General features: G+C 46.0%; 1 protein-coding gene across 1 annotated transcript in view; it reads right to left on the bottom strand.

Annotated features, from left to right (window-relative positions):
- The window catches only part of LOC138415818 (kinesin-like protein KIF28P), a 69,864-nt gene that overhangs the window by 12,269 nt on the left and 29,875 nt on the right, over positions 1-27,720 (bottom strand). Inside the window, exons 7-15 of the mRNA XM_069544371.1 lie at positions 21,835-21,900; positions 19,433-19,542; positions 16,171-16,277; positions 14,939-15,029; positions 13,365-13,419; positions 11,751-11,874; positions 9,607-9,751; positions 5,397-5,515; positions 4,645-4,752 (exon numbers count right to left, since the gene is read on the bottom strand). Coding sequence (XP_069400472.1) covers positions 4,645-4,752; positions 5,397-5,515; positions 9,607-9,751; positions 11,751-11,874; positions 13,365-13,419; positions 14,939-15,029; positions 16,171-16,277; positions 19,433-19,542; positions 21,835-21,900 — 925 coding nt within the window. The remainder of the gene's footprint in view (positions 1-4,644; positions 4,753-5,396; positions 5,516-9,606; positions 9,752-11,750; positions 11,875-13,364; positions 13,420-14,938; positions 15,030-16,170; positions 16,278-19,432; positions 19,543-21,834; positions 21,901-27,720) is intronic.

The following is a 27,720-nucleotide window of genomic DNA, read 5'->3' as shown; positions in this document are numbered from 1 at the left end:
TTTGGGTACCCAAGACCAATGACAGTCTCATCAAACTCAGCTTTGGTGAGGATCTTCAAGAGCACTACATTCATTGCTGACCTATCTACTTCAGCTTTGCTGGATCCCAGGAAATGACTTAGAGGAAATGATGGACTTAGAGAACACTTTCCCAGGAGAAATGAAAGTTTGAGCTTGTGGTATACAGAAGAAAGACCTTCAGAGATATCCTTGTCCCAGTTTCTGGAACCTGTGAATATGTTATCTTACATGGCAATTAAGTTTCCTTATCAGCCGACCTTGATATAGGGAAATTAGCTTGCATTATCCAGATGGGCCCAGTGTAGAGGGGGGCAGAAGAGAAAGTCAGAGAAAGAGAGATGGCAACAGAAGCAGGGTCAGGGATGCTATATGGATAACTTTGAAGATGGCCATGAGCCAAGGAATGTAAGTGGCTCTAGAAGCTTGAAAAAGCAACAAAACATATTCTCCCCTCAAACCTCCAGAGAGCAAAACATCCCTCCTGACACCTTGTTTTTAACCCAGAGACATCTGTGTTGCACTTTTTACAAAGTCGTTTGTTTATTTCATTTATTTTTGGTTGTGCTGGACCTTCTCTGTGTGGACTTTCTCTAGTTGTGCTGAGTGGGGGCTACTCTCATTGCGACGCATGGGCTTCTCATAGCAGTGACTTTTCTTGTTGCGGAGCACAGGCTCCAGGCACGCAGGCCTCACACAGTTGCAGCACCCCGGCTCAGCAGTTGCAGCTCCTGGGCTCTCGTTGTGGCTCTTGTTCATTGCTCCGCAGCATATGGAATCTCCCCAGTCCAGCGATCAAACCTTTGTCCCCCGCAGTGGCAGGCAAACTCTTATCCACTGCACCACCAGAGAAGTCCTGTGTTGCGCTTTTAACCTACTGAACTAGAAGATAATAAACTGGTGTGCTCACACCCAGTGAGCAGAAAATCCAGGAAAAGAGCCTGGCACTGGTCTGTCCCCTCAGTAGGTGAGGGACAGGGCCTCGTACCAACAGTGATTATTACTGAGACAGTGGACAAAAGCATAAGCCAAAATAAGAAGAATTCCAGGTAGGCAGAAAATTGCTTGATGATAAATGCCACATCAGAAGTGGTTACCAGGAGGCGTGGCCACCACGGAGGAGTAGGAAGGTCCTGAGCTTGCCTCCTCCTGTCAGCACACCAAATTAGAACTATTTACGGAGCAGCTGTTGGTGAGGAAGAAGTAAAGATTAGCAGAAAGGATCCCTGGCAACTAAGAGGGAACCACAAGAAGATGGGTAGGAGGGGCAGAGACACAACATAATCAAGACCCACCCCCAGGTGGGCAACTCACAAACAGGAAGATGATTACCATTACGGAGGTTCTCGCCAAGGAGAGGGGTCTGAGCCCCACATCTGGCACCCTGGCCTGGGAGTCCTGCACTAGGAAGACCAGCCTCCAGAATGTTTGACTTTGAAGGCCAAGCTGGGCTTATTTTCAGGAGAGTTAGAGGGCTGTGGGAAATGTAGACTTCACTCTTAAAGTGAAAGTGTTAGTCGCTCAGTCGTGTTTGACTCTTTGGACTGTAGCCACCAGGCTCCTCTGTCCATGGAATTCTCCAGGCAAGAATACTGGAGTGGGTTGCCATTCCCTTCTCCATTCCCGGGATCGAACCTGGGTCTCCTGCACTGCAGGCAGATTCTTTACCATCTGAGCCATCAGGGAAGCCCCTCACTCTTAAAGCGCTCATGCAAAATTTCACATGCTCCAAAATCCAGTGGAGAGGTAGTAATTGGAAATATGCCTGGGTCAGATCCCCTGGCTGATCTCGGAGAACCTCCTGGAGAGACAAGAGGCAACTGGAGCTCCCCCGGGGGACATAGATGCTGATGGAAGCCTTGGGAAGGGCAGGGCGGGTTGTTCTACCAAGAGGATACAAGTGCTGACAAGCACTGGTTTGAGTCTTCCCTCTAGTTTATTAGGCCTTGGATCTGGCCCTGCGCACCAGCTAGTCAGCACCAGTCCTAGGTTACCTCAGGCCAAGCAGGCAGCGGCAGGGGTACAGCCCCAACCACCAATGGGCTGTTTCCTAAGGAGCCCCTGAACCCCCAGCTGCCAGGGGACCCAGCCCCATCCACCAGAGGGCCCAGGCCCCAGCCCTGCCTAGTAGTGCACCAAAACCAGCTCTAGATTCTGCAGGACCATGCAACCAGAGCCTGCAGGACACAGCCTCACCCACCAGTAGGTCCACAGCAACTCCAGGACCTGCAAGACTCTGCAGCCAGAGACCTAAGACCTGGCTTCACCAGCAGGCCAGCACTAGCCCTGGGGCCCCACAAGCCTCAACCCAGCCCACCAGCAAGCCCACAGCAGCTCTGAGAAACTTAGGCATCTCAAGAGCTGCCTCAGGATCCAGCTCCACTCATCAGTGGGCTGACACCAGCAGTGGGACATCCCAGGTCCCACAAGCAGCCATGTCAGGAACCGGTCTCACCCACCCACAGGCAATAGTAGCACCGAGACCCCTGGCCCTGCAAACAGAACCCAGCTCCATGCCATTCATCAATGGGCCAGGACTAGCCCAGGACCCCTGGGCTCCACAGCCAGTCACCTCATTACCCAGCACCAGCCACAAGCGCCTGGCAACCTCCAAAAAGCAGGCCCTAGAAACCAACCAGACCAGGAGGCAGCCATGCCTACCAGACCACCCACAGTAGTCATCCCACTACAACAGAAGGGCCACACAGCCCATGTAGGAGGCACCCCTACAGCATAAAGTCTGGAGACCAGAGGGGAGGGCACTTCTGGGACACGTAGGATGTCTCCTACAAAAGGCCACTTCTCCAAGACTGGGAGATGTAACCAACCTACCAGACACATAGAAACAAAACAGAAAATTAGTTAAGATAAGGCAATAAGGAAATATGTCCCAAATAAGAGAATAAGATTTAAAAAAAAAAAAAAAAAAAGAACAAAGTGAAGTGGAGATAAGCAACCTCCCCAATATAGAATTATAAGTAACCATCATGTTGTTCAGTCGCGCAGTCATGTCCAACTCTTTGCAACCCCATGGGCTGCAGCACGCCAGGCTTCCCTGTCCATCACCATCTCTCAGAGCTTCCTCAAACTTGTGTCCGTTTAGTCAGTGATGCCATCCAACCATTTCATCCTCTGTTGTCCCCTTCTCCTCCTGCCTTCAATCTTTCCCAGCATCAGGGTCTTTTCTAATGACTCAGCTCTACGCATCGGGTGACCAAAATATTGGAGCTTCAGCATTAGTTCTTCCAGTGAGTAGTCAGGGTTAATTTTCTTTAGGATTGACTGGTTTGATCTCCTTGCAATCCAAGGGACTCTCAAGAGTCTTTTGGTGGCTCAGAGGGTAAAGTGTCTGCCTGCAGTGCAGGAGACCTGGGTTTGATCCCTGGGTTGGGAAGATCCTCTGGAGAAGGAAATGGCAACCCACTCCAGTATTCTTGCCTGGAGAATCCCATGGACGGAGGAACCTGGTAGGGTATAGGCCATGGGGTCACAAAGAGTCAGACATGACTGAGTGAGTAGAGAGAGAGAGACAGTTCACAAGCATCAATTCTTTGGCACTCAGCCTTCCTTACGGTCCAACTTTCATATCCGTGCATGACTACTGGAAAAACCATTGCTTTGACTATATGGACCTTTGTCAGCAAATAAAGATGCTCAAAGAACTTCATTGCCGCTCAAATTTTTCTCTTGCTGCCGAGAGCGGGGGCTACTCTGGTTTTGGTGTGCGGGCTTCTCGTTGAGGTGACTTCTCTTGTTGAGGAGCACAGACTCTAGGGCGTGTGGGCTTCAGTAGTCTTGGCACATGGGCTTAGTTGCCCTGGACCAGGGAACAAACCCATGTCCCCTGCATTTGTACTATAAGGAGAGCAAACCAGTCAATCCTAAGGGAAATAAACACTGAATATTCATTGGAAGGACTGATGCTGAAGCTGAAGCTGTAATACCTGGCCACCTGATGCAAAGAGCCGACTCTTGGAAAAGACCCTGATGCTGGGAAAGATTGAGGGCAGGAGGAGAAGGGGATGACAGAAGTTGAGATGGTTGGATGGCATCACCCACTCGATGGATACGAGTTTGAGCAAGCTCCAAGAGATGGTGAAGAACAAGGAAGCCTGGTGTGCTGCAGTCCACGGGGTCGCAAAGAATTGGACACAACTGTGCGACTGAACAACACCTGCATTGGCAGGTGGATTCTTTGCCACCAGACCACCAGGAAAGCCCACCTTCTGGAGTGTTAATGAAAGTGTGCATTTTCTCATTGCTCAGAATGGTTGCCCTCTCTCTCGGGTACTCACACGAACACCATTTTCAGCTGGTGTTCAGGCTCCCTTCAGGTACTAAAACTTTGGAGTCATGATAAAAATAAATAGAAAGTGTTAGCTGCCTGCAGGTGGGAAAGATCCCAGGTCTCGGTGTTGTGTGGGATAGAGGAACCAGAAGGGGAAACTCGGAGGGTCCTCCTCTCCCCAGAGTCGGTCCTCTAGAATCCCACTCATACTTGGAGCCTATCTTGCCCCTTTGCTGGGGCTCCACAGGCTGTAGCAGGTAAAACTAACCTGTATCCCTAGGAAACCTCCTCAGAAGCCCCTTGTGGAGTCGCACACCAGCCCCCAGGGGCAGCCTCACCTGATGAGTCCTTTGATGGGTTACCTTCACCGTGACCTCTTTTTGTAGGTCACAGCCCCTGGAATCTGATGAAGCTAAATTCTTCACCTTCAGCTCCATATTAAGTCCCTGGTAAGAAAAACACTTCTCACTAAATAATTTTACATTTCTCAGCACATACCATCTTTGCAATTTATTTTTCATCCTCTCCACACTCGGACTTTCTGAAAGAAGATGGTCCACCTCTTGCTCCTTGGAATTCCCATCAAGGGAAATGACAAAGCCCCCAGAATCTCTCAGCAGCATCCTGGAACTGTTTCCTGTGTAAGCCTCCCCAGGGTGACTGAGTCTTGTGCAAGTTTCCTGATGACAGATCCTGTGTCACCAGGGAGTGAGTCGGAACCCAGGCCTTCTCTGGGGCAGAGAAGCCATCAGGGTGCGTGCACCCAGAGAAGGACTCTGGAGGACTAGCTGGGGTGGGGTGGTCACGGTGGGCAAGCATTGCTCTGGCGTCTTGGTGGTCCTGAAGCAGTGGGGACCAGGGGTAGAAGGAACGGACTCGAGGCTGGGAATGGGGAGGCCTGGGGTGTTGACTGAGGCCCTGTCACTAGCTCACTGTGGGGTCTCGGGCAAAGCACCTGCCCTCTCCAGGCCCAAGGGTCTGGCATGTCTACACCATGAAGCCAATTCCGGGCAGTGGGAAAGAGACGCTCGTTGAATCTGTCCTCTAAGGTCCTTTCTAGAGCTGAGATTTTACCATTTTCTGCACTTACCTTCTTCAGCTCTTTGCTCATTTGATTTGCTTCTGCAACCAGTGGCATCAGTTTGACGTAGTCCTGGAACACAGCCAGGACACTGGGGTCTGCTTTCCCATCCCCGCTGTTCATGGCACCTAGGAAAGATCGGAGAGGGAGGGGAGGTCACTCACTGGCTCTGGGATACTTTCAGCCATGAATAAACCTGCATGCTCTTTGCTTCCTTCGTTCAGTCATTCCTTCGACTGTTCATCAAATATTTATATTTTAAATTTATAAATGTGTAATTTTTTTAAAAAACAAGAAAGAAAACTAAGTGGGGAAGAAAAGTTACTGCCTCCTTTGCTCGTCTCAACCCATGAATCTTGGCAGCATTGTGACAGGAGGTTCCCTGCCTCTGATTTTCAGACTTGGTCTTGTGTCCTTGACCCAAGGTAGCTCCAGACTGTCCAGTGAGGAGGCTGGGGCAAGAATAATACAGCTGGCTAAAGGAAGGTCTGGGAGCTTCTCCTGAAACCACAGCTGGTACAGAAGCAACTTGTCCTTACTTCTGTTTGGGGGGGCTTGGAGGAGGGGATTATGGACACGATGGGTGAGCCAATCCCCCCTGCCAGACCCTGGCTGGTGCTGCCTCCTGTCAAGAACTCTGTTATTTAGGGATTTCCTGTGCTAAGGTCTGACTCCCCAGAATTGCCCAACAGCCACCTTGCTGAAGAATCAGCCTTTGCTGGTGTTAAGCACCTTTGACTAGGGTCACGGCTTGTTCAGCCTCACTGTGCTGCCAGCCCTGGGCTGGAAAATTCAACCCTGTAAATGAATAAATGAGTATATAGGGTGTCCAGGCTTGGTATTAGAGTCTTATTGACTTGTTTCGTTCAGTAACTTACAGACAATGAACAAAGAGGTCATTTTCAAATCCATTTATTTTGCTAAAATTCTGAAGAGAAACCTTTGGTGCAGGAACAAAGGGAGGATCTATTTTGCACATACGTAGGTGCACCCACGACACTCTGCTCATGGGTTTATAAGACAAGTTTGCACAGGCGCAATGTGAGATGCTCCACCTTTGGGAGTTCAGCATAGCCAGAGACCTCGGTGGAGCCCACACTCACCTGACTGGGCAGGGTTGGGGGTGCGGGTGGGCAGCAGGTGGGCCCTGGAACCATGGCCTCCCCTGAAGGGAGTGATCTGGGGTCTGGAGATGAGAGGGGAGGCAAGGTGGTCAAGAACCTCCATCTGAGGCAAGGGAAGAGATGAACAAAGAGAAATGACAAAGCTCCTGAATGTTCCTGCAGACAAGGACTCCCAGGTTGTTGTGGGGGAGTTGAAATACAGCAGTAGCTAGAGGGAGATGTAGCTAGAGGGAGCTAGAGTAGCTAGCGGAGAAGGCAATGGCACCGCACTCCAGGACTGTTGCCTGGAAAATCCCATGGACGGAGCAGCCTGGTGGGCTGCCGTCTATGGGGTTACACAGAGTCGGACACGACTGAAGTGACTTAGCAGCAGCAGCAGCAGCAGCAGAGTAACTAGAGGTCTTTTCTTATTGGAAAAGACCCTGAGGCTGGGAAAGATTAAATGCAGGAGAAGGGAACCACAGGGGATGAGGTGGTTGGATGGCATCACCACCTCGATGGACATGAGTTTGACCAAGCTCCAGAAGTTGGTGATGGACAGGGAAGCCTGGCTTGCTGCAGTCCATGGGGTCACAAAGAGTCAGACAAGACTGAGCGACGGAACTGAACTGAGGAGGAGAAGGGGATGACAGAGGACAAGATGGTTGGATGGCATCACGGACTCAATGGACATGAGTCTGAGTAAACTCTGGGAGACGGTGAGAGACAGGGAAACGTGGTGTGCTGCAGTCCATGTGTTCGCAGAGTCAGACACGACTGAGCGACTGAGCAACAACAAAGGGAGATGGGGGTCCAGGTAGGGCTTTGTAAGTTTGTTTTTACGGCAGAAGATAGTGGAGCATATTCGCATGTGACAGAATGATCCATGGACAGCCTTCAGTGATGCAAAAGAGAAGGGGCTTTTCACAGACAAATGCTTGAGATAGTGAGAGGGGAGAGAATCCAGAGAACAGATGGAAGAAAATTGACAGACGTATTATGTTTGCCCATCCAGGGAAAACGAAAATAAACTCTGAACTGGAATTGGCCATATGAGTATGAACTTATGGTTTTACAGAACAGGTGGAGCTATAATATGTGTGGGGGAACACAGGTATTAATGTAGCAGTTTGCACATGTAGCTCCAGATCTTGATTTATAAATGTCATTCTTTACCAAAAGGAATCAGGATCCTTGGGGGAAATGACTGACAGCTGAGCTGGGACTGAAAGCCCACAAGATGCACCTGGAACATTTTTGACGCCGGAAAGTAAGCTAGTGCCTGATGAGGAATGTCAGGAAGACACAGAATTCAGCTTGAAGGGGTGCCCACTGACCAAAACGAGGATAGTTTGCACATCAAAATGAATTACGAAAGCAACAGATAACTGATTGAGTAAAACAGGACTCTGAGTCCACACTGACATAACTAAATGAATTAACAAATCAACAGATAAAACATTTCTTATAGTAACTTTTTGTTTTTTCAAATAAAGGTAGAGGAAATTGTGAAGCTAGAAATTCACCATTTGACAAAAATTCATACTAATCATCCGATGATCAAAGGATGATAAAACTAGTGGATGAAATTGTAATGAGGTATAGGATATCTACATATCAAAGTCTCTCCCCATAAAATTTTAATTGAAAAGATAGGATTGCTCTCAGGTGGCCTCAGCCTGCAGTGGCTGGAAGCGGGGCTTCAGTTCCCCGACCAGAGATTGAAGTGGGGTTGTGGGGCTGTGGCGGTGAGAGCACCAAATCCTCGCCACTAGACCAGAGGACAGTGAGCAGGCCCCTGGCCCTTCAGCTTTTCAGAAGAGAATTCCCACAAAGACAGAAAGTGTTCTTGCCTGGAGAATCCCAGGGACAAGGGAGCCTCATGGGCTGCTGTCTCTGGGGTCGCACAGAGCCGGGCATGACTGAAGCGACTTAGCAGCAGCAGCAGCAGCAGCAGCAGCAGGGAAGTAAGTAAAGTATTTATCAGAAAGGAAAAAGAGTACAGTACATGTGGATAGTGCTGGGAAAGACTGAAGGCAAAAGGTCACTCCCCTTTGAAACTTTAAGGAGCCTTTCTGCACATATGTGGTCAAGGAAGTCTTCTGACTTCGAGAATGAGAAATATGTGGTCTGGGCAGGGTCCCGCCGCCTCTCTTAACTGTCCTGTTATTCTCTCCTGGAGTTTTGGTCCACAGGGAGTGAATCTCCAGTCACTTAACCCTGGGGTAGCATTTACCTCTTGCCTCAGGATAACTCATATTACAATGGAAAAACCTGGTAGACACCACCTTAACCAAGTGATCACAATGAAAGCCACCAAAAATGGACAAACTGACACCAGGTGCCTTCTGATGCGAGGCGCAGAGGATACATCATCACTTTGCTGGCATTCCTGCCAAAAACCTATCACCTCGATCCAATCATGAGGAAACATCCTAAATAGGTAAAAATGACTGGTCTTTACTCTTCAAAAATGTCAAGGTCATGAAAGACAAAAACAGACCTGGTGAATTGGTTCAGATTAAAGGAGATCAAAGAGGCGTGACAACTAAATGTGGTCCTGGACTGGACCCTGTATCCCAATTTTTTATAAGGGAGGTATTTGAAACAATTAGGTAAATATGCATGAAATTCATAGATTAAATAATGGTATCAATGTTAATTTTCTGATATTGAGAATTGTACCGCAGTTATTAACAGAAAGTCCTTTTCCTTAGGAATGACACAATGAAGTGTTTAAGGATGCTCAGTCATGTCTAGCTCTTTGCGACCCCATGAACTGTAACCCACCAGGTTCCTCTATCTATGGGATTCTCCAGGCAAGAATACTGGAGCATCCTTCAATTCTCCAGGCAACGCCATGCTCTCCTCCAGGGGATCTTCCCGACCCAGGGATCGAACCTACATCAGCATCTTTACCCTCATAATTAATTTTATGAATTAAGTAAATCTTCCACATGTGCTTACTCTGTATGAAAATCATACCTTAATTTTCTAAACATTGTATTTTGACACAAAGATTATTTTCTTAAGGAAAGCAGGACTGCACACAAGTGAAAGCACTGCTTTCACATCTACCCATGGAAAATGCCAGAAGCCTGGCCTGGGCTGCTTACCGAGCTTATCAGCACTCACGCCCTCAGCAGCCGCTCTCTCCAGCTGGAAAAAGTCATAATCAAATCTGCTCAAGTCCTCACTGCCTCGCTCAGAAGGAAACCCGATGTAAAGGTAGGCGCTGTTGGATCCCAAAATAATCCGGTCCTAGGAAGGAGACAGTGCGCTCAGAGAGAGGAGGGCAGAGTGAGTGAGGTCAGCCTGCTCCTCTGTGTACATCACGGGACCTCATGAATCCCCAAGCAGGGGAGAGACCTGTAAATGAGGAGGGAAGGGGGGGCCTCTTGCTTTTTCGTGCTTTCGTTGACTAATCCTTTATTCCACACTCTCTGTTAGCCACTGGAAGAGTCAGTGGGGACTAGACAGACCCATCCCTCCCCTCCAAGACTTGATAAACTAATAATGTAACCACAGCCTGTGCGGGATGGGGAGGAAAAGGGCAGGGCTTCCACAGAGTGTACTGGGCTAACTCACACCGGGGATCACGGAGCACCTCTGGGAAGGTGCACTATTTAAGGTGACACAGCTGGTAAAGAAGCCGCCTGCCAGGCGGGAGACCTGGGTTTGAGCCCTGGGTTGGGAAGATCCCCTGGAGAAGGGAAAGGTTCCCCACTCCAGTGCTCTGGCCTGGAGAATTCCATGGACTGAATAGGCCATGGGGTCGCAAAGACTCAGACACGACTGAGCGACTTTTCAAGAGTGCTAAGTTTTGGCGAGGACAAGAAGAGTACCGTTGACCAGAGCCTGGAAGGTCTAAGCATCAGAGTCATGTGACCAAGGGAAGCCCAGGCAGAGCAGTGAGGTGAGAGAGGCAGATGATGGGCCCACTCACTCTGGTGTCCTAAAAGGGTGGGTCACTGAAGGATTTCCGAGAAAGGAGTGGCTTGCTCCAGTGTGCTAGTCTAAAAGGATCTCTGTGTAGAGGAGTGGAATGGGTGGGATGAGGGTGGGGGGAGGCTCCAGAGGAAGGGGTTTTATATATATAATTATGACTGATTTGATGTATAGCAAAGACCAACCTAGATAGCATATTGAAAAGCAGAGACATTACTTTGCCAAAAAGGTCCATCTAGTCAAGGCTATATTTTTCCTGTGGTCATGTATGGATGTGAGAGTTGGACGGTGAAGAAAGCTGAGCGCCAAAGAATTGATGCTTTTGAACTATGGTGTTGGAGAAGACTCTTGAGAGTCCCTTCGACTGCAAGGAGATCCAAGCAGTCCATTCTAAAGGAGATCAGCCCTGGGTGTTCTTTGGAAGGAATGATGCTAAAGCTGAAACTCCAGTACTTTGGCCACCTCATGCAAAGAGTTGACTCATTAGAAAAGACTGATGCTAGGAGGGATTGGGGGCAGGAGGAGAAGGGGACGACCGAGGATGAGCTGGCTGGATGGCATCACCGATTCAATGGACATGAGTCTGAGTGAACTCCGGGAGTTGGTGATGGATAGGGAGGCCTGGCATGCTGTGACTCATGGGGTCGCAAAGAGTCGGACACGACTGAGCAACTGAACTGAACTGAACTGAAAGACCACCACAACATTGTAAAGCAATTATTTTCTAACTTAAAAAATAAAATAGAAGGCTTTCTGTGGCTTCAGCATGGAGAAGGGACAGGAGAGGGGTCTGGAGCCCCTGTGCTACCGGCAGGGTGGTGGGGAGATGAGGAGAGCCCAATGTTGGCAAGGTGCTGGCAGTCCCTCTCCAGAGCGGATTTTTTTTTCTTCTTAATATTTATTCATTTAGTTGGCTGTTCCAGGTCTTAGTTGCAGCATCTGGGATGTAGTTCCCTGACCAGGGATCGAACCCTGCATTGGGAGCTCAGAATCTTAGCCACTGGACCATCGGGGAAGTCCTCCATGGCAGGTTGTTAAAATCTAAAATATACAGTGTTAGAGCTGGAAGGATCTTGGTGAGCACCTAGTTTACCCCTCTCTGTTTTGTAAGCAAGGTCCAGGGAGGTGAAATGACTTCCCCCAGACACTCAGGGAGTTAATATCAGGTCTCCCAACTCCACAGCTGTGACCTCGTCATCACTGGGACACGGTGACAGAGGGACAGAAGGGGCTTAGCGCCCAGCCCTGCCGGCCTCACTCCAGCTCTCCTGGTTGGACTCAGGAAATCCTGTGGCTCCGCAGGGGAGTTTACCAAATGCCGCAGCTTCGTCTTGGTTGTGATGGGCACCCCGTTAACGATGACCTTACATTTGCCGTATGGAGTCACCGTCACTTTACCACCCGAATTCATGAAGGAAGCATGTTTATCTGAAATTCTAAAAGGACAAGAAAAGTGACCAAATAAATCACAATTTTGGTGAACAGCGTACGTAGTTCTTTCTCATTTGCACAATTAGGTTTAGCCTACAGGTGCTAGGGAAGTCTGATGGGGCTCCTGTGTGCTCAGTGGGTGGAGGTGGAGAGCTGGGTGTGAGGGACCCTGCCTTGAGCAAGAGGGGAGACAACAAAGCAATTGTTTATTAGTAGAACCAACCCCCACTCCCAACTCCTCCCCACCCTCCTGGGGCCAGGAGACACAGAGTCAAGCTGGAGCCCACAGGGACTCACAAGTCGGTGGGACGGAGTGGAGGGAAATGGAAAGAATGGTGTTTCAGAGGAGACTCTTGGGAAGGAGATTTAATAACAAGCCTACATATTGCCGAGAAGTTTAGGTCTGTTTCTTGGTCTTTATCTACACAAATCCAGACCTGAGATGTTACAAGATTTGGGGCCAGTACCACAGGCATCAGTCTGGCTCCCAACAGATGTCACCTGTGTGCCGTGACTGTGCTAGAATGACCCTGGGCTCCTCGGCTGCTGTGAATGTTTGAGAAGCTGAGACACACTCAGGCCCAGGGGTCCTCAGAGCAAGGTTTTAACCTAAGCTCAGCTGCAGTTCAGCCAATTCCAGACCTGTGGGTTTGGGGACCAGGGTCCCCACAGGAAGTGGTCTGGAAAGAGGGATGAGGGGATCCCCAAGAAGAATTGGGGGAAAGAGGCTAGAGGCCATTGGTCAGGGTGAGTTAGTGCCAACAGGCCCCTCCCTACTGGTCCCTCTCATCACCCACCCACCCTCTGCTGCCACCTCACACACACAGCCACACACAAGGGCTGGGGTGGGCTATGGAGGGCTGAGGTCTGTCACAGGGGACTGGTCAGTAATGCCCCGAGTCTATTGGCTGGAAATCTGTGGGCAGTCATGACACAGTGGGGCTGGAAGCGGGGGAGGAACCCTGGAGCAGCAGCCTCCCTGGGAGAGAGGCCACAGAAGTGCGGCCCCTACTCTGAGTTTTCAGACCTGTCTTGGGTCCCTCGGGGAGGGATCAGCTCCAAGTCTGGGCTTTGTGTTAGTCCAGTTGGCAAGGGCTCCAAGCACAGAAATGCCTTTGTTCTTGGTGGTGAGACCACGAAAGGCCCATGCCACTGTACTGGGCCTGTCCTCTTAACTCTCTTTATTTCCTGCCCCTATCTGCTCAGGTCCATTTGTGAGAATAAGTCCCTTTCTCCCAAGACCAGATCCAAGAAAACAAACTGAGCCCAGCAAGAGGGATTTTGGTAAGAGAAGAAAACCCTCCCATGTGATCTTCCATAATAAGTATTAGAGTGGGTCTTGAGATACGTCTGGTCAGTTCTCATCTTTGGCTGTCTGGCAGGGCTTGTGGCCTGCCTGCCCTGACAATGACTAGATGAATTTTGAGAGTGTCCTCTGGATGCAGTGGTCTCAATTCTGGAATGCTGGACAAAGGTGATGAGTCTGTCCACTTACCCCAAACCTTGAAGAATAATGGCGTTTGAAGCTGCCTGACCAGCATCACATGAACCTGAAAAGAATTAAAATCACTTTTTTTTTTTCCAAAAATTTTCAGGATTTGATCTTAGTAACTTATCTGATGTTTGGGAAGTGCCATTTCCTCTCCAGTTGGATCAATTGAAGGGATTTTCTCACTGTGATTTTCAGTCATGATGGTACATGGACATCACCTTGCCTGGGGGATAATTGCTTTAATTTCTGCCTTTTTTGTGATATTCCCAACTTTCTGTATGTTTGCTTAGGAAAATATTTTTTATTTAAGAATGTGTCATTTATGTTAACATTTAATGGATTTATTATTGTTACTTTAAATAAATTTTAATTAATTTTTATTGGAGCATAGTTGGTTTACAATATTGTGTTAGTTTCTTCTGTGCAGCAAAGTGAATCACTTACACATATACATATATCTACTCTTTTTAAGGTTCTTTTCCCATGTAGGTCATCACAGAGTACTGAGTAGAGTTCCCTGTGCTATACAACAGGTTATTAATTATCTATTTTATATATAGTAGTGAGTATATGTCAGTCTTGATCTCCAGCCCCAACTACTGTCCTGCAAAAGCCTCTCCTCTCCTGAGTGTGCATAAGGCTAAAATGCAGAAGCCAGATGTGACCAAATACTGGTGCCATTTTCCAGTGGATGAATGGATAAATAAATGTGGTAAACACATAAAATGGTGCATTGTTCAGTCTAAAACGGGAGAAAATCCTGATACATGCTTCGATATGGATGAAGCTGGAAGACATTATGCTAAGTAAAGTAAGCCAGACATAAAAGGACAAATGCTGTATTTATAAAAGTACCTGGAATGGTTAAATTCATAGAGACAGGAAGTAAAATGGTGGTTGCCAAGGACTGGGTGAGGGGCTAACAGGGAGTTATTGCATAATGGGGACAGAGTTTCAGTTTGGGAAGACGAAAGAAGTCTGGAGATGGGTGCCGGTAATGGTTGCACAGGGCTTCCCAGGTGGCTCATTGGTAAAGAATCTGCTTGCCAATGCAGGAGATGCGGGACACGTGGGTTTGATCCCTGGGTCGAAAAGATCCCCTGGAGGAGGAAACGGCAACCCACTCCAGTATTCTGGCATGGCTAATCCCATGGACAGAGGAGCCTAGTGAGCTACAGTCTATGAGGTCACAAAATGTCAGGCACAACTGAGCAACTGAGTGCGTGCGCACACGCACGTGCACACACACACACAATGGTTGCACAATAATGCAAAGGCACTTAATGCCACTGCGCCATGCACTTAAAAATGGTTAACATGCTGAGTTTTCTGTAATGTGTATTTTACCATTAAAGAATTTTAAAAAGAAAAAGAAATATGCCCAGGGGCAAGAGGCACAAACAGAACCAGAATCAACTGCTGAGGAAGTGCCAGGTCAGTTAACATCACTCTGCAAATTAGAAGGTCCAGGCCCAGACAATTTGGTCAGAGACCTTACGAACCAAAGCCAGCAGGCAAGTGACTCTTGACCCTCTTCCCTCTGCCTTCCCATGGTGTGAGTTGAGAGGGGTAAGTACCAGCCTGAATGAAGTGCTTGAGAACCCCTGTGAGCTGCGGGTCTTCATTGACGTTGAGAAGGTGGGGGAAAGTTTTCATCATCTGCTGCTCCTGGGGGAGAAACAGAGAAGGTATCCTCACCAGATGGGGCAGCACAGCACAGAGGGCAAAGTTCCTTCCCAACCGCTGCTCCCAGTCCTCCAGTGACCTCATCACCCAAAAGGTGCTGATGGCAAAATGGGGCTGTGACATCACCCTCTCCTGGTTATGAAAATGCATTTCATTCTTCAATACAGGTAGTGATTGGTATTGTGATTATAGAGGATTGACAGTCAAATGGAACTGGAATAAACTATATGGGCACAAGGAAAGCTTTGAATCCGGAAGTTCTGATAAAGAGGATGAAAGTTCTTCTGGTTGTAACTATCCACACAAAACAAGAATCCTAGGTTCTTCACTCTGGATCCTTCTTGACTCTTGCAGCCAAGAGGCACAAACCCAGGTTACACAGGAGGTTATTTTCTTGGCATTTTTCTCTGCCATATGCAGCCACATTATGCCCACACCTCTAGAGTCCTTGGACCCTAACTCATCCTGACCCCCTGCAGCCACAGACCTCCACCCCACTCCACTCCCAACACTTGAGGCTCCCATTTATTCTGGCTCCAGGAACCTTCCAGAATCTGGACTGGATCCCTCCCACCACTGCTAAAGTCCTCCAGGGCTAGCTCATGACTCTGGAGCTTGTCCAGAGCCTCATAGCTTTGGGGAGTAAGGTTATGGGAGGGGTAGTGTTGACGGAAGGCAGAGAAGACATCTCCTTGGCCCAGGAACAAAGTTCACATCACAGCCCATTTATGATCTGGAGTTGGCAATGAATGCCAGACCCATGGTTCAGAATCACAACACAGTCCCCAGAAGACAATCACATTCCTCAAATTCTCCCCAAATTCTAATTTTCAACAGCTTTGAATTCTATCCTCAGCCTCATGCATCAGAGGCACCAAGGCCTCTCTGCTTCCTTCCTTCTCATGCCCTGCCATTGTATCCCCAACTCTGCCAATAATTTAAAGTCAGATGTCACAAATCACTTGTCACAACCACACATTACACATAATAGGTATACTATCTGATTACCCAATTATCCACCTGTCAGCAGTCCAGATATCACTAAATGTCTGGTTAAGGTGCAAGGCTGCCCCCATCCCCTTCCCAGGTAGTCGGCCTCAGCAGGTGGAGGTGGTGAGCTCACCTGGGCGATGGCCACATAGTGCTGCTGCCATTCCCGCCGGGCCTGCTCCAGCTGGTTTGCCCAGCTAATCTGGTCACAGGGAGGCCCAAGTAAACAGGCTGGCAGCTCTGGAAGGAGGGAGGTATTTTAAGCAAGTGAAGGCCAGCTTTAAGGTTTGCAGTGTCAAAGGTGAGGCGCAGAATGTTGCCATTCTGTTCTGAGTCAAAACAAGGGGCTCAGCAGGAATGGGAAATGGAACTGCACTAACACCCTGGAAAGTACTGTGAAGAGAAGGATCTTCATAGCAGCACTAGACACAATAGTCATGACATGGGAGATCTAAATGTCCATCAACAGAGGAATGGTAAAGAAGAGGCGGTACACACATACAAGGGAATATTACTCAGCCATAAAAATGTCATTTGCAGCAGCATGCATGGACCTAGAGATTATCATAAAGACAAATATTAACATCATACAGTATCACTTATATGTGAAATATTTAAAAATGATATAATTGAACTTATTTACAACACAGAAACAGACTCACAGAATTAGAAAACAAAGTTATAGTCATTCTTCCAGAAAATTGCAGAGGAAGATAAACTTCCAAACTCATTCTAATTTTTTCCTTTAATCTAATTTATTTAAACCCCATCCTGAACCCTCCTGCCACCTCCCTCCCCATCCCATCCCTCTGGGTCATCCCAGTGCACCAGCCCTAAGCATCCTGTCTTATGCATCAAACCTGGACTGGCGATCTGTTTCACATATAATAATATACATGTTTCAATGCTATTCTCTCAAATCATCCCACCCTCGCCTTCTCCCACAGAGTCACCATCACCCTAATACCAAAACCAGACAAAGATGCCACAGAAAAAGAAAACTATAGGCCAATATCACTGATGAACATAGATGCAAAAATCCTTAACAAAATTCTAGCAAACAGAACGTATTCCAACAGATTGCTTTGGCTATTCAAGGTTTTTTGTATTTCCATACACATTGTGAAATTATTTGTTCTAGTTCTCTGAAAAATACTGTTGGTATTTTTATAACAGAATATATTATTGTTATATTACAGAATATTTTATAAAAGAATATATTCCAACAACCTATTAAAAAGATCATCCATCATGACCAAGTGGGCTTTATCCAAGGGATGCAAGGATTCTTCAATACTTGCAAATCAATCAATGTGATACACCACATTAACAAATTGAAAGATAAAAAACATATGATTATCTCAATAGATGCAGAGAAAGCCTTTGACAAAATTCAACATCCCTTTATGATAAAAATCCTCCAGAAAGCAGGCATAGAAGGAACATACCTCAACATAATAAAAGCCATATATGATAAACCCACAGCAAACATCATCCTCAATGGTGAAAAACTGAAAACATTTCCCCTAAAGTCAGGAACAAGACAAGGGTGCCCACTCTCACCACTACTATTCAATGTAGTTTTGGAAGTTTTAGCCATGGCAATCAGAGAAGAAAAAGAAACAAACAGAATCCAGATTGGGAAAGAAGAAGTAAAACTCTCACTGTTTTCAGATGACATGATTCTCTACATAGAAAACCCTAAAGACTCCACCAGAAAATCATTAGAGCTAATCAATGAATATAGTAAAGTTGCAGGATATAAAATTAACACACAGAAATCCCTTGCATTCCTGTACACTAACAATGAGAAAACAGAAAGAGAAATTAAGGAAACAATTCCATTCACAATTGCAACAAAAAGAATAAAATACTTAGGAATAAAGTTACCTAAAGAAACAAAAGACCTATATATAGAAAACTATAAAATACTGATTAAAGAAATCAAAGGTGACACAAATAGATGGAAAAATATACCATGTTCATGGATTGGAAGAATCAATATAGTGAAAATGAGTATACTACCCAAAGCAATCTATAGATTCAAGCTACCAACGGTATTTTTCAGAGAACTAGAACAAATAATTTCACAATTTGTATGGAAATACAAAAAAACTCGAATAGCCAAAGCAATCTTGAGAAAGAAGAATGAACCAGAAGAATCAACCTGCTTGACTTCAGGCTATACTACAAAACTCAGTCATCAAGACAATATGGTACTGGCACAAAGACAGAAATATAGATCAATGGAACAAAATGGAAAGCCCAGAAATAAATCCATGCACCTATGGACACCTTATCTTTGACAAAGGAGGCAGGAATATATCTTTGACAATGGAGAAAAGACAATCTCTTTAACAAGTGGTGCTGGGAAAACTGGTCAATCACTTGTAAAAGAATGAAACTAGAACACTTTCTAATACCATGAAGTGCAGTCGCTCAGTCGTGTCCGACTCTTTGCGACCCCATGGACTATAGCCTACCAGGCTTCTCCATCCATGGAATTTTCCAGGCAAGAATACTGGAGTGGGTTGCTATTTCCTTCTCCAGGGGATCTTCCCAACCCAGGAAACAAACCCCGGTTTCCTGCATTGCAGGCAGACGCTTTACCCTCTGAGCCACAAAAATAAACTCAAAATGGATTAAAGATCTAAACGTAAGACCAGAAACTATAAAACTCCTAAAAGGAAAACATAGGCAAAACACACTCTGATGTAAATCATAGCAGGATCCTCTATGACCCACCTCCCAGAGTAATGGAAATAAAAGCAAAAATAAACAAATGGGACCTAATTAAACTTAAAAGCTTTTGCACAATGAAGGAAATAATAAGCAAGGTGAAAAGACAGCCTTCAGAATGGGAGAAAATAATAGCAAATGAAGCAACTGACAAAGAATTAATCTCAAAAATATACAAGCAACTCCTGCAGCTCAATTCCAGAAAAAATAAGCGACCCAACCAAAAAAATGGGCCAAAGAACTAAACAGAGATTTCTCCAAAGAAGGCATACAGATGGCTGACAAACACATGAAAAGATGCTCAACATCACTCATTATCAGAGAAATGCAAATCAAAACCACAATGAGGTACCATCTCACACCAGTCAGAATGGCTGCTATCAAAAAGTCTACAAACAATAAATGCTGGAGAGGGTGAGGAGAAAAAGGAACCCTCTTACACTGTTGGTGGGAATGCAAACTAGTACAGCCACTATGGAGAACAGTGTGGAGATTCCTTAAAAAACTGGAAATAAAACTGCCATACGACCCAACAATCCCACTGCTGGGCATACACACCGAGGAAACAAAAATTGAAAGAGACTCGTGTACCCCAATATTCATTGCATCACTGTTTACAAAAGCCTTGGACCTGCGCTGACCCCTGCGCAGTTTACCTGCCACTCTGCAGTTTCCACACCTGAGCAGCAGTCTCTCATTCTCTCCCCTGGACTCCCTCATCAGGGTGGAGGTGTTGACAACAGCTTTGTTCCGGATCTTCTTAGCCCTGTGCAAAGGTGGACACACACTCAGGCCCTGGGTCTTTCGCAGCTGGAGCAATACTACCAGAGCACTGGTGGGAAACTGGTCTTGAATGGTCAAAATGGGAGCCTTTCACTTCCTGTAACTTGAGATTCCACTGTGTAAGTTTCCAGTAAACCACTAAGACCAAAAGGGACTCAGTGACATCCAGGACTCAAACATGAGCCACTCAGCCCAAGCCTGGAGTCCACCCCCAACGTGTTCTGGGCCCCAAACACACACCCCCAGTTGGGCTGACTTGGTTAGTGAAAACAATCTCTTCAATCTCTACTGTTTCTGTAACAACACAAACCCTGGAGGCTTCCAGCGACTGCTCTGCCATGTGTGCCAGGCCAGGAGTGGGCTTGGACTTTGCCTAGTTCAGGGTCTCCAACCTCCAGAATCTAAGGCCTGATGATCTGAGGTGGAGCTGATATAATAACAATAGAAATACAATGCACAATAAATGTAATGTGCTTGACTCCTCCCCAGACCACCCCTAATCCCCACCTCCACCTCTCTTGACCCCCAGTCCCTGGAAAAATTCTCTTGCATGAAACTAGCCCCTGGTGCCAAAAAGTTGGGCACTGCTGTCCTAGTTCACTTCTGGCTAGTGCTGCATGGGACATAGTTATGCTAAAACATGACTTGTTCTTTACCTGAAATTCAAATGTAACTGGGCATCCTATATTTTCATTTGCTACATCTGGCAACCTTACTTCTTTCCCTGAGGAACAGGGTTTGCAAGGCTTGCCCCCAGTCACAGAGACCACGACAGATCCAGGCCTGCAGCCCAGGACCCCTGGGGATCATTTTCTACTTCTCGGCATCACACAGTCTCTCATGTAAAAAGTTCTAGCAACAGTTTAGAATTGACAAATGGAGAGAAAATGAACATTCTACATAATACTAAGGGCTTCCCTGGTGGCTCAGACTGTAAAGAAGCTACCTGCAGTGCAGGAGTGCTAGGTTCGATCCCTGGGTTGGGAAGATCCCCTGAGGTGGGCATAGCAACCCACTCCAGAATTCTTGCATGGAGAATCCCATGGACCGAGGAGCCTGGTGGGCTACAGTTCATGGGGTTGCAAAGAGTCAGACATGACCGAGTGGCTAAGCACAGCACAGCACATAATACTAAAGGCAAAATTCAACCTTAAGTTCTGAGTTTGTAGCACAGATGTTGGAAGAAAATAGGGAAAAACAAATGGAGCAAAATGATACTGAGGCCTGGCAGTGAGAAATGAGAATGCAAGGGTTTGTCCCTAAAATGCAAAGGCCTTTCCCTAGAGAAGAGGCCAAGGAAAAACTGAGAGAACTACTTGGAGACATCACAACAACTATCATTTTGAGCTTCAGCCCCATGCCAGGCAGAACTTAGCTAGGAACGGTTCTTGAACCGTCTCACGTAGTCTTCACTCAGCCTAGAGAGGGAGGTATCACCTCCTTCAGCATGTGAGCTCACCAGGGGCAGGGAGGTTCAGGTCTCGGAGAGAGTAGGCCCAGATTCTGTCTGACACACTGGCCCGTAGACCTGACAAGTGATGTATTAGAATAGGAACCAGGTTCATTTCACATGCCATGTCCGGTCACCTGGAACACTGGCCGAGAATTCCAAGCTCCTGAATGAAGTTGACGGGAAAGCTGCAGAGGGGGATTCTCCACTGAATGGGATGGAGGGGTGGTGACGCCATGGGGTTCCAACCCCTGGTTATAGCCTCCCTCTCCCCAGACCCTCACTTTCCCAAAAGGGTCAGGGGAAGCAGGCTTCTGCCTTGAAAAGCAGAAACGGCTCGGCACAGCCTCCTGCAGGACTAACTGACAGGACTGGGCTTGCTTTCTGGGCCAAGTGGGAAGGCAGGAATGTGTGTGGACAGCCCCTCCCTGGGAGGAGCCACCTCTGCCCTGCTGTGTGGGGCCTGGAGATATGAGACACAACAGAGGGAAAGGGGCAGGGCCCAGAGGTGGTTCCCAACTTTGGGAGCCTCTTACATGCTCATCTTTATCATTAGCACAAAAAATCCCTGCCTGCCACTATTCTTTACCGTGACCCATAGGACAAAAAGAGAATCTGTGACTGGCCATGCTATTTGACAGAAAAATGCAGGGAGACAGAGAACTGAGCACTTCAGGGGTGGGTTCAATGCATCCTCCCATGAATTTGAGCCTGTGGCTCCTCCCCCATCCAAGACTGCAGTGACAGAATGACAGGCTAGGAGGGCCCTGAGCCCCTATTTCTGTTTCCTCTTATTTATTTTCTTTTCTTTCCCTCTTCTCTCACAGATCATTTTGTTCTTCCTTTTTCTGGACCCTTTCCCAAGACACCAGCTCATCAAGTTTAAAGGCGCTAGAAGAATTTGCCAAATTTAGAACTTAGAACCACTATAGATAATAAGTATTCATAATCGTACCTTTCAGCATATCTTAGTGTTGATAAAGTTTCCTCATAGCAGATGTCAGCTGGACTTATCGCTGCTATCTGTAAACAAATATCCTTTTCAGATTTTGTTTTTTATATAGGATATATAGCTATTGTTGGGCTTCCCTAATAGCTCAGTTGGTAAAGAATCCATCTGCAATGCCGGAGATTCCGGTTTGATTCCTGGGTCAGGAAGATCCCCTGAAGAAGGGATAGGCTACCCACTCCAGTATTCTTAGGTTTCCCTGGTGGCTCAGATGGTAAAGAATCCCTCTGCAATGCACGAGACCTGGGTTTGATCCTTGGGTTGGGAAGATCCCCTGGAGCAGGGCATGGCAATCCACTCCAGTATTCTTGCCTGGAGAATCCCCATGGACAGAGGAGCCTGGTGGGCTACAGTGCATGGAGTCACAGAGAGTCAGACACGACTGAGAGACTAAACACACAGCACATAGCTATTGTTGATTTTACACAGCTAACATTCATGGAATATCTTGGAACTTGCGGTTTGTTTAAACTTTACAACTCAGAAAACTGAGGCTTAGATAAGAATAATGGCACCCATAACTGGCAGAGCTGGGACCTGAACCTGCCCTGACTTGAACAACTGTGCCGCTAATCTCTGTACTACGCAACCCTCAGCACTGAGTCCCCAACAGATTTCCTCAGGACTTTAAATGACAGTTGAATGGTGGCACTGCAGAGACTGATAAATAAATCATTACTGAGTACCCACTTAAATGGTTTCAAATCTGGTATTGACTTCAGCTTAACTGTTCTAGAATTCAAATGAGAAAATAAACTTTTTGATGAGCTGGAGGTGGGCAGGATCACTGAGAGTGAACAGGAGGGAATGTGACTGCCCATGGGGCAGCTCCTAATCTATGGGCCTGGAGGCCATGATTCAGAGCATAAGGGCCTGATGAATAATCATTTACCTTTGTTCAGCTTTGCAACTTTTAAAGCTTATTCATTATATTTCATTTAATCATCACAATCACAGTTTCAAGGCGATATCGTGATCTTCACTTTAGGAAGGAAGGAAATGAGGCTTAGATAAGAATAATGTCTTGTCAAGATTCTTGTGAAGAGTAACCTTAATAATAATAACAATAGCAATCATGACAACTGCGTGAGTCTAAACAGTCTAAAATGTGGTAGGAAAGTCACTTTACCAGAGTAGTTCTGCTGTTCCCACCCAGAGCTGACTGGAGCAGTTTGGTCAGTACAGAGTCTCTGTAGGGAACATGGAGGACTTTCTTCCCCATGGTGGCATCAGCCAGAGCACTAAGTGAAAAAGAAATAAAAAACAACAGAAAGTTTTAAACATATCAAAAAGAAATCTGCCTCTTTGTGGATGAGTCAGAAACACTCCTCAAATATCCTTGACAACCCCATATACCAGACATGGAGGAACATCCAATAGTTGATATACCTTCTGTACAAGGATACTGGCATATTGCAAGATAGAAGCAGCTGGCTCCCTCTCCAAGGTCAACCCCGGGGAAACAATAACAGAGAGGGAGGCCCAGATCTGGGGCCCTAATACAGTAAACCTTGGGAGGAAAATGCAGAGCCTGCATAGAAAGGTCTTTTTGTGTGTGTACAGAGAAGGGTTTTGACCTGAGGGAGAGGGTGGTAGGCTAGCAGTGTGGAGACAGGAATAGGGAGCAGATTTAAGTGCTTTCTGGTCTTTCTCTCATACTGCTTTAGGAAGATCTCATACAGTTAGGACCTGATAGGCTACAGAATCAAGTAAGAGTGAATGAGAAGTAAATGTCACTCAGGGTACTTCAGAGGAAGCGGTGTTGGCATTGAAGAGAGTGGGGAAGAGGGAGGAAATCCCATCTCTGATAAATTATAACCACAAACAAAGAAAAGAAATCCAAAAAATTAAGCTACCAGGTTTAGAAAAGAAACAAAATGATCATCTAGAAAGGTTTAGATACAGCAATTGAAATTTAAAACCCTATGGATAAGTTCAACAGTTTAGTTCAGTTCAGTTCAGTTCAGTTCAATCGCTCAGTCGTGTCCGACTCTTTGCAACCCCATGAATCGCAGCACGCCAGGCTTCCTTGTCCATCACCAACTCCAGGGGTTCACCCAAACTCATGTGAATTGAGTCAGTGATGCCATCCAGCCATCTCATCCTCGGTCGTCCCAGTCTCCCCCTGCCCCCAAACCCTCCCAGCATCAGGGTCTTTTCCAATGAGTCAACTCTTCGCATCAGGTGGCCAAAGTACTGGAGTTTCAGCCTTAGCATCAGTCCTTCCAATGAACATCCAGGACTGGTCTCCTTTAGAATGGACTGGTTGAATCTCCTTGCAGTTCAAGGGACTCTCAAGAGTCTTTTTCAATACCACAATTCAAAAGCATCAATTCTTCGGTGCTCAGCTTTCTTCATAGTCCAACTCTCACATCCATACATGACCACTGGAAAACCATAGCCTTGACTAGACTGAGCTTTTTTGGCAAAGTAATGTCTCTGCTTTTGAATATGCTATCCAGGTTGGTCATAACTCTTCTTCCAAGGAGTAAGCGTCTTTTAATTTCATGGCTGCAGTCACCATCTGCAGTGATTTTGAAGTCCAGAAAAATAAAGTCTGACACTGTTTCTACTGTTTCCCCATCTATTTGCCATGATGCCATGATCTTCTTTTTCTGAATGTTGAGCTTTAAGCCGACTTTTTCACTCTCCTCTTTCACTTTCATCAAGAGGCTTTTTAGTTCCTCTTCACTTTCTGCCATAAGGGTGGTGTCATCTGCATATCTGAGGTTATTGATATTTCTCCCAGCAATCTTGATTCCAGCTTGTGTTTCTTCCAGTCCAGAGTTTCGCATGATGTACTCTGCATGTAAGTTAAATAAACAGGGTGACAATATACAGCCTTGACATACTCCTTTTCCTATTTGGAACCAGTCTGTTGTTCCATGTCCAGTTCTAACTGTTGCTTCCTGACCGGCATATAGGTTTCTCAAGAGGCAGGTCAGGTGATCTGGTATTCCTAACTCTTTCAGAACTTTCCACAGTTTATTGTGATCCACACAAATGCTTTGGCATAGTCACTAAAGCAGAAATAGATGTTTTTCTAGAACTCTCTTGCTTTTTCCATGATCCAGCAGATGTTGGCAATTTGATCTCTGGTTCCTCTGCCTTTTCTAAAACCAGCTTGAACATCTGCAAGTTCACGGTTCACGTATTGCTGAAGCCTGGCTTGGAGAATTTTGAGCATTACTTTACTAGCATGTGAGATGAGTGCAATTGTGCGGTAGTTTGAGCATTCTTTGGCATGGCCTTTCTTTGGGATTGGAATGAAAACTGACCTTTTCCAGTCCTGTGGCCACTGCTGAGTTTTCCAAATTTGCTGGCATATTGAGTGAAGCACTTTCATAGCATCATCTTTTCAGCTCAACTGGAATTCCATCACCTCCACCAGCTTTGTTCGTAGTGATGGTTCCTAAGGCCCACTTGACTTCACATTCCAGTATGTCTGGCTCTAGGTGAATGATCACACCATCGTGATTATCTGGGTCATGAAGCTCTTTTTTGTATAGTTCTTCTGTGTATTCTTGCCACCTCTTAATATCTTCTGCTTCTGTTAGGTCCATACCATTTCTGTCCATTATCGAGCCCATCTTTGCATGAAATGTTCCCTTGGTATCTCTAATTTTCTTGAAGAGATCTCTAGCCTTTCCCATTCTGTTCTTTTCCTCTATTTCTTTGCATTGATTGCTGAGGAAGGCTTTCTTATCTCTCCTTGCTATTCTTTGGCACTCTGCATTCAGATGCTTATATCTTTCCTTTTCTCCTTTGATTTTCACTTTTCTTCTTTTCACAGGTATTTGTAAGGCCTCCCCAAACAGCCATTTTGCAATTTTTGAATTTCTTTTTCTTGGGGATGGTCTTGATCCCTGTCTCCTGTACAATGTCACGAACCTCCATCCATAGTTCATCAGGTACTCTGTCTATCAGATCTAGTCCCTTAAATCTATTTCTCACTTCCACTGTATAATCATAAGGGATTTGATTTAGGTCATACCTGGATGGTCTAGTGGTTTTCCCTACTTTTTTCAATTTAAGTCTGAATTTGGCAATAAGGAGTTCATGATCTGAGCCACAGTCAGCTCCCAGTCTTGTTTTTGCTGACTGTATAGAGCTTCTCCATCTTTGGCTGCAAAGAATATAATCAATCTGATTTCGGTATTGACCACCTGGTCATGTCCATGTGTAGAGTTCTCTTATGTTGTTGGAAGAAGGTGTTTACTACGACCAGTGCGTTCTCTTGGCAAAACTCTGTTAGCCTTTGCCCTGCTTCATTCCGTACCCCAAGACCAAATTTGCCTGTTACTCCAGGTGTTTCTTGACTTCCTACTTTCGCATTCCAGTCCCCTATAATGAAAAGGACATCTTTTTGGGGTTTAGTTCTAGAAGGTCTTATAGGTCTTCATAGCACCATTCACCTTCAGCCTCTTCAGCATTACTGGTCGGGGCATAGGCTTGGATTACTGTGATAGTGAATGGTTTGCCTTGGAAACGAACAGACATCATTCTGTTGTTTTTGAGATTGCATCCAAGTACTGCATTTCAGACTCTTCTGTTGACCATGATGGCTACTCCATTTCTTCTAAGGGATTCCTGCCCACAGTAGTAGATATAATGGTCATCTGAGTTTAATTCACTCATTCCAGTCCATTATAGTTCGCTGATTCCTAAAATGTTGATGTTCACTCCTGCCATGTCCTGTTTGACCACTTCCAATTTGCCTTGATTCATGGACCTAACATTCCAGGTTCCTATGCAACAGTGCTCTTTACTGCCTTGGACCTTGCTTCTATAACCAGTCACATCTGCAGCTGGGTATTGTTTTTGCTTTGGCTCCATCCCTTCATTCTTTCTGGAGTTATTTCTCCACTGACCTCCTGTAGCATATTGGGTACCTACCAACCTGGGGAGTTCCTCTTTCAGTATCCTATCATTTTGCCTTTTCATATTCTTCATGGGGTTCTCAAGGCAAGAATACTGAAGCGGTTTGCTGTTCCCTTCTCCAGTGGACCACATTCTATCAGACCTCTCCACCATGACCCATCCATCATGGGTGGCCCCACACAGCATAACCCCACACTAGCCAATCTGATCACATGTACCACAGCCTTGTCTAATTCAATGAAACTAAGTTCAACAGTAGACACCGTGATAATTGAATTAGTGAACTAGAGAGTTAAAAAGAAATCTAGATTGCAGCCTGGAGACAGAGATGAAAAATCAGAAAGATAGGTTAGGAGACATGGAGGACAGGAAAAGAAGATTCAAATAGGGTAATTGAAGTTCCAGGAGAGAAAGGAGAAAAAAAAATATGCAGAATCAATATGTGAAAGATAATGACTGAGAATTTTTTAGTGTTGATGAAAATCACTATCATAGAGCTATGGAGACTAAAAAATTCCAAGCAGGATAAATAAACTGCAACAGAATTAAATTGCAGAATACCAAATAAGAAGAGTTTAAAAGCAGATAGGGAAAAAGATTGTCTTCAGTGGAATAGTAATTAGGCCAACAACAGAAAACAGTAGAATGGTATCATTAATAAGCTGAAAGAAAATACTACTTATCTAGAATTATATACCCAGCAAAATTATCTTTCAAAAATGAATTGAAATAAGAAATTTCAACCAAACAAAAACTAAAGTTGCTGTCAGCAAATGGTCATTTAGGGAAAATCTAGAGAATATTTCAATCAGAAGGAAACT

This window comes from Ovis canadensis, chromosome 12 (genome assembly GCF_042477335.2).
Source record: "Ovis canadensis isolate MfBH-ARS-UI-01 breed Bighorn chromosome 12, ARS-UI_OviCan_v2, whole genome shotgun sequence".
In the NCBI taxonomy this organism is placed as follows: Eukaryota; Metazoa; Chordata; class Mammalia; order Artiodactyla; family Bovidae; genus Ovis; species Ovis canadensis.
This window is presented reverse-complemented; position numbering and strand designations above follow the sequence as displayed.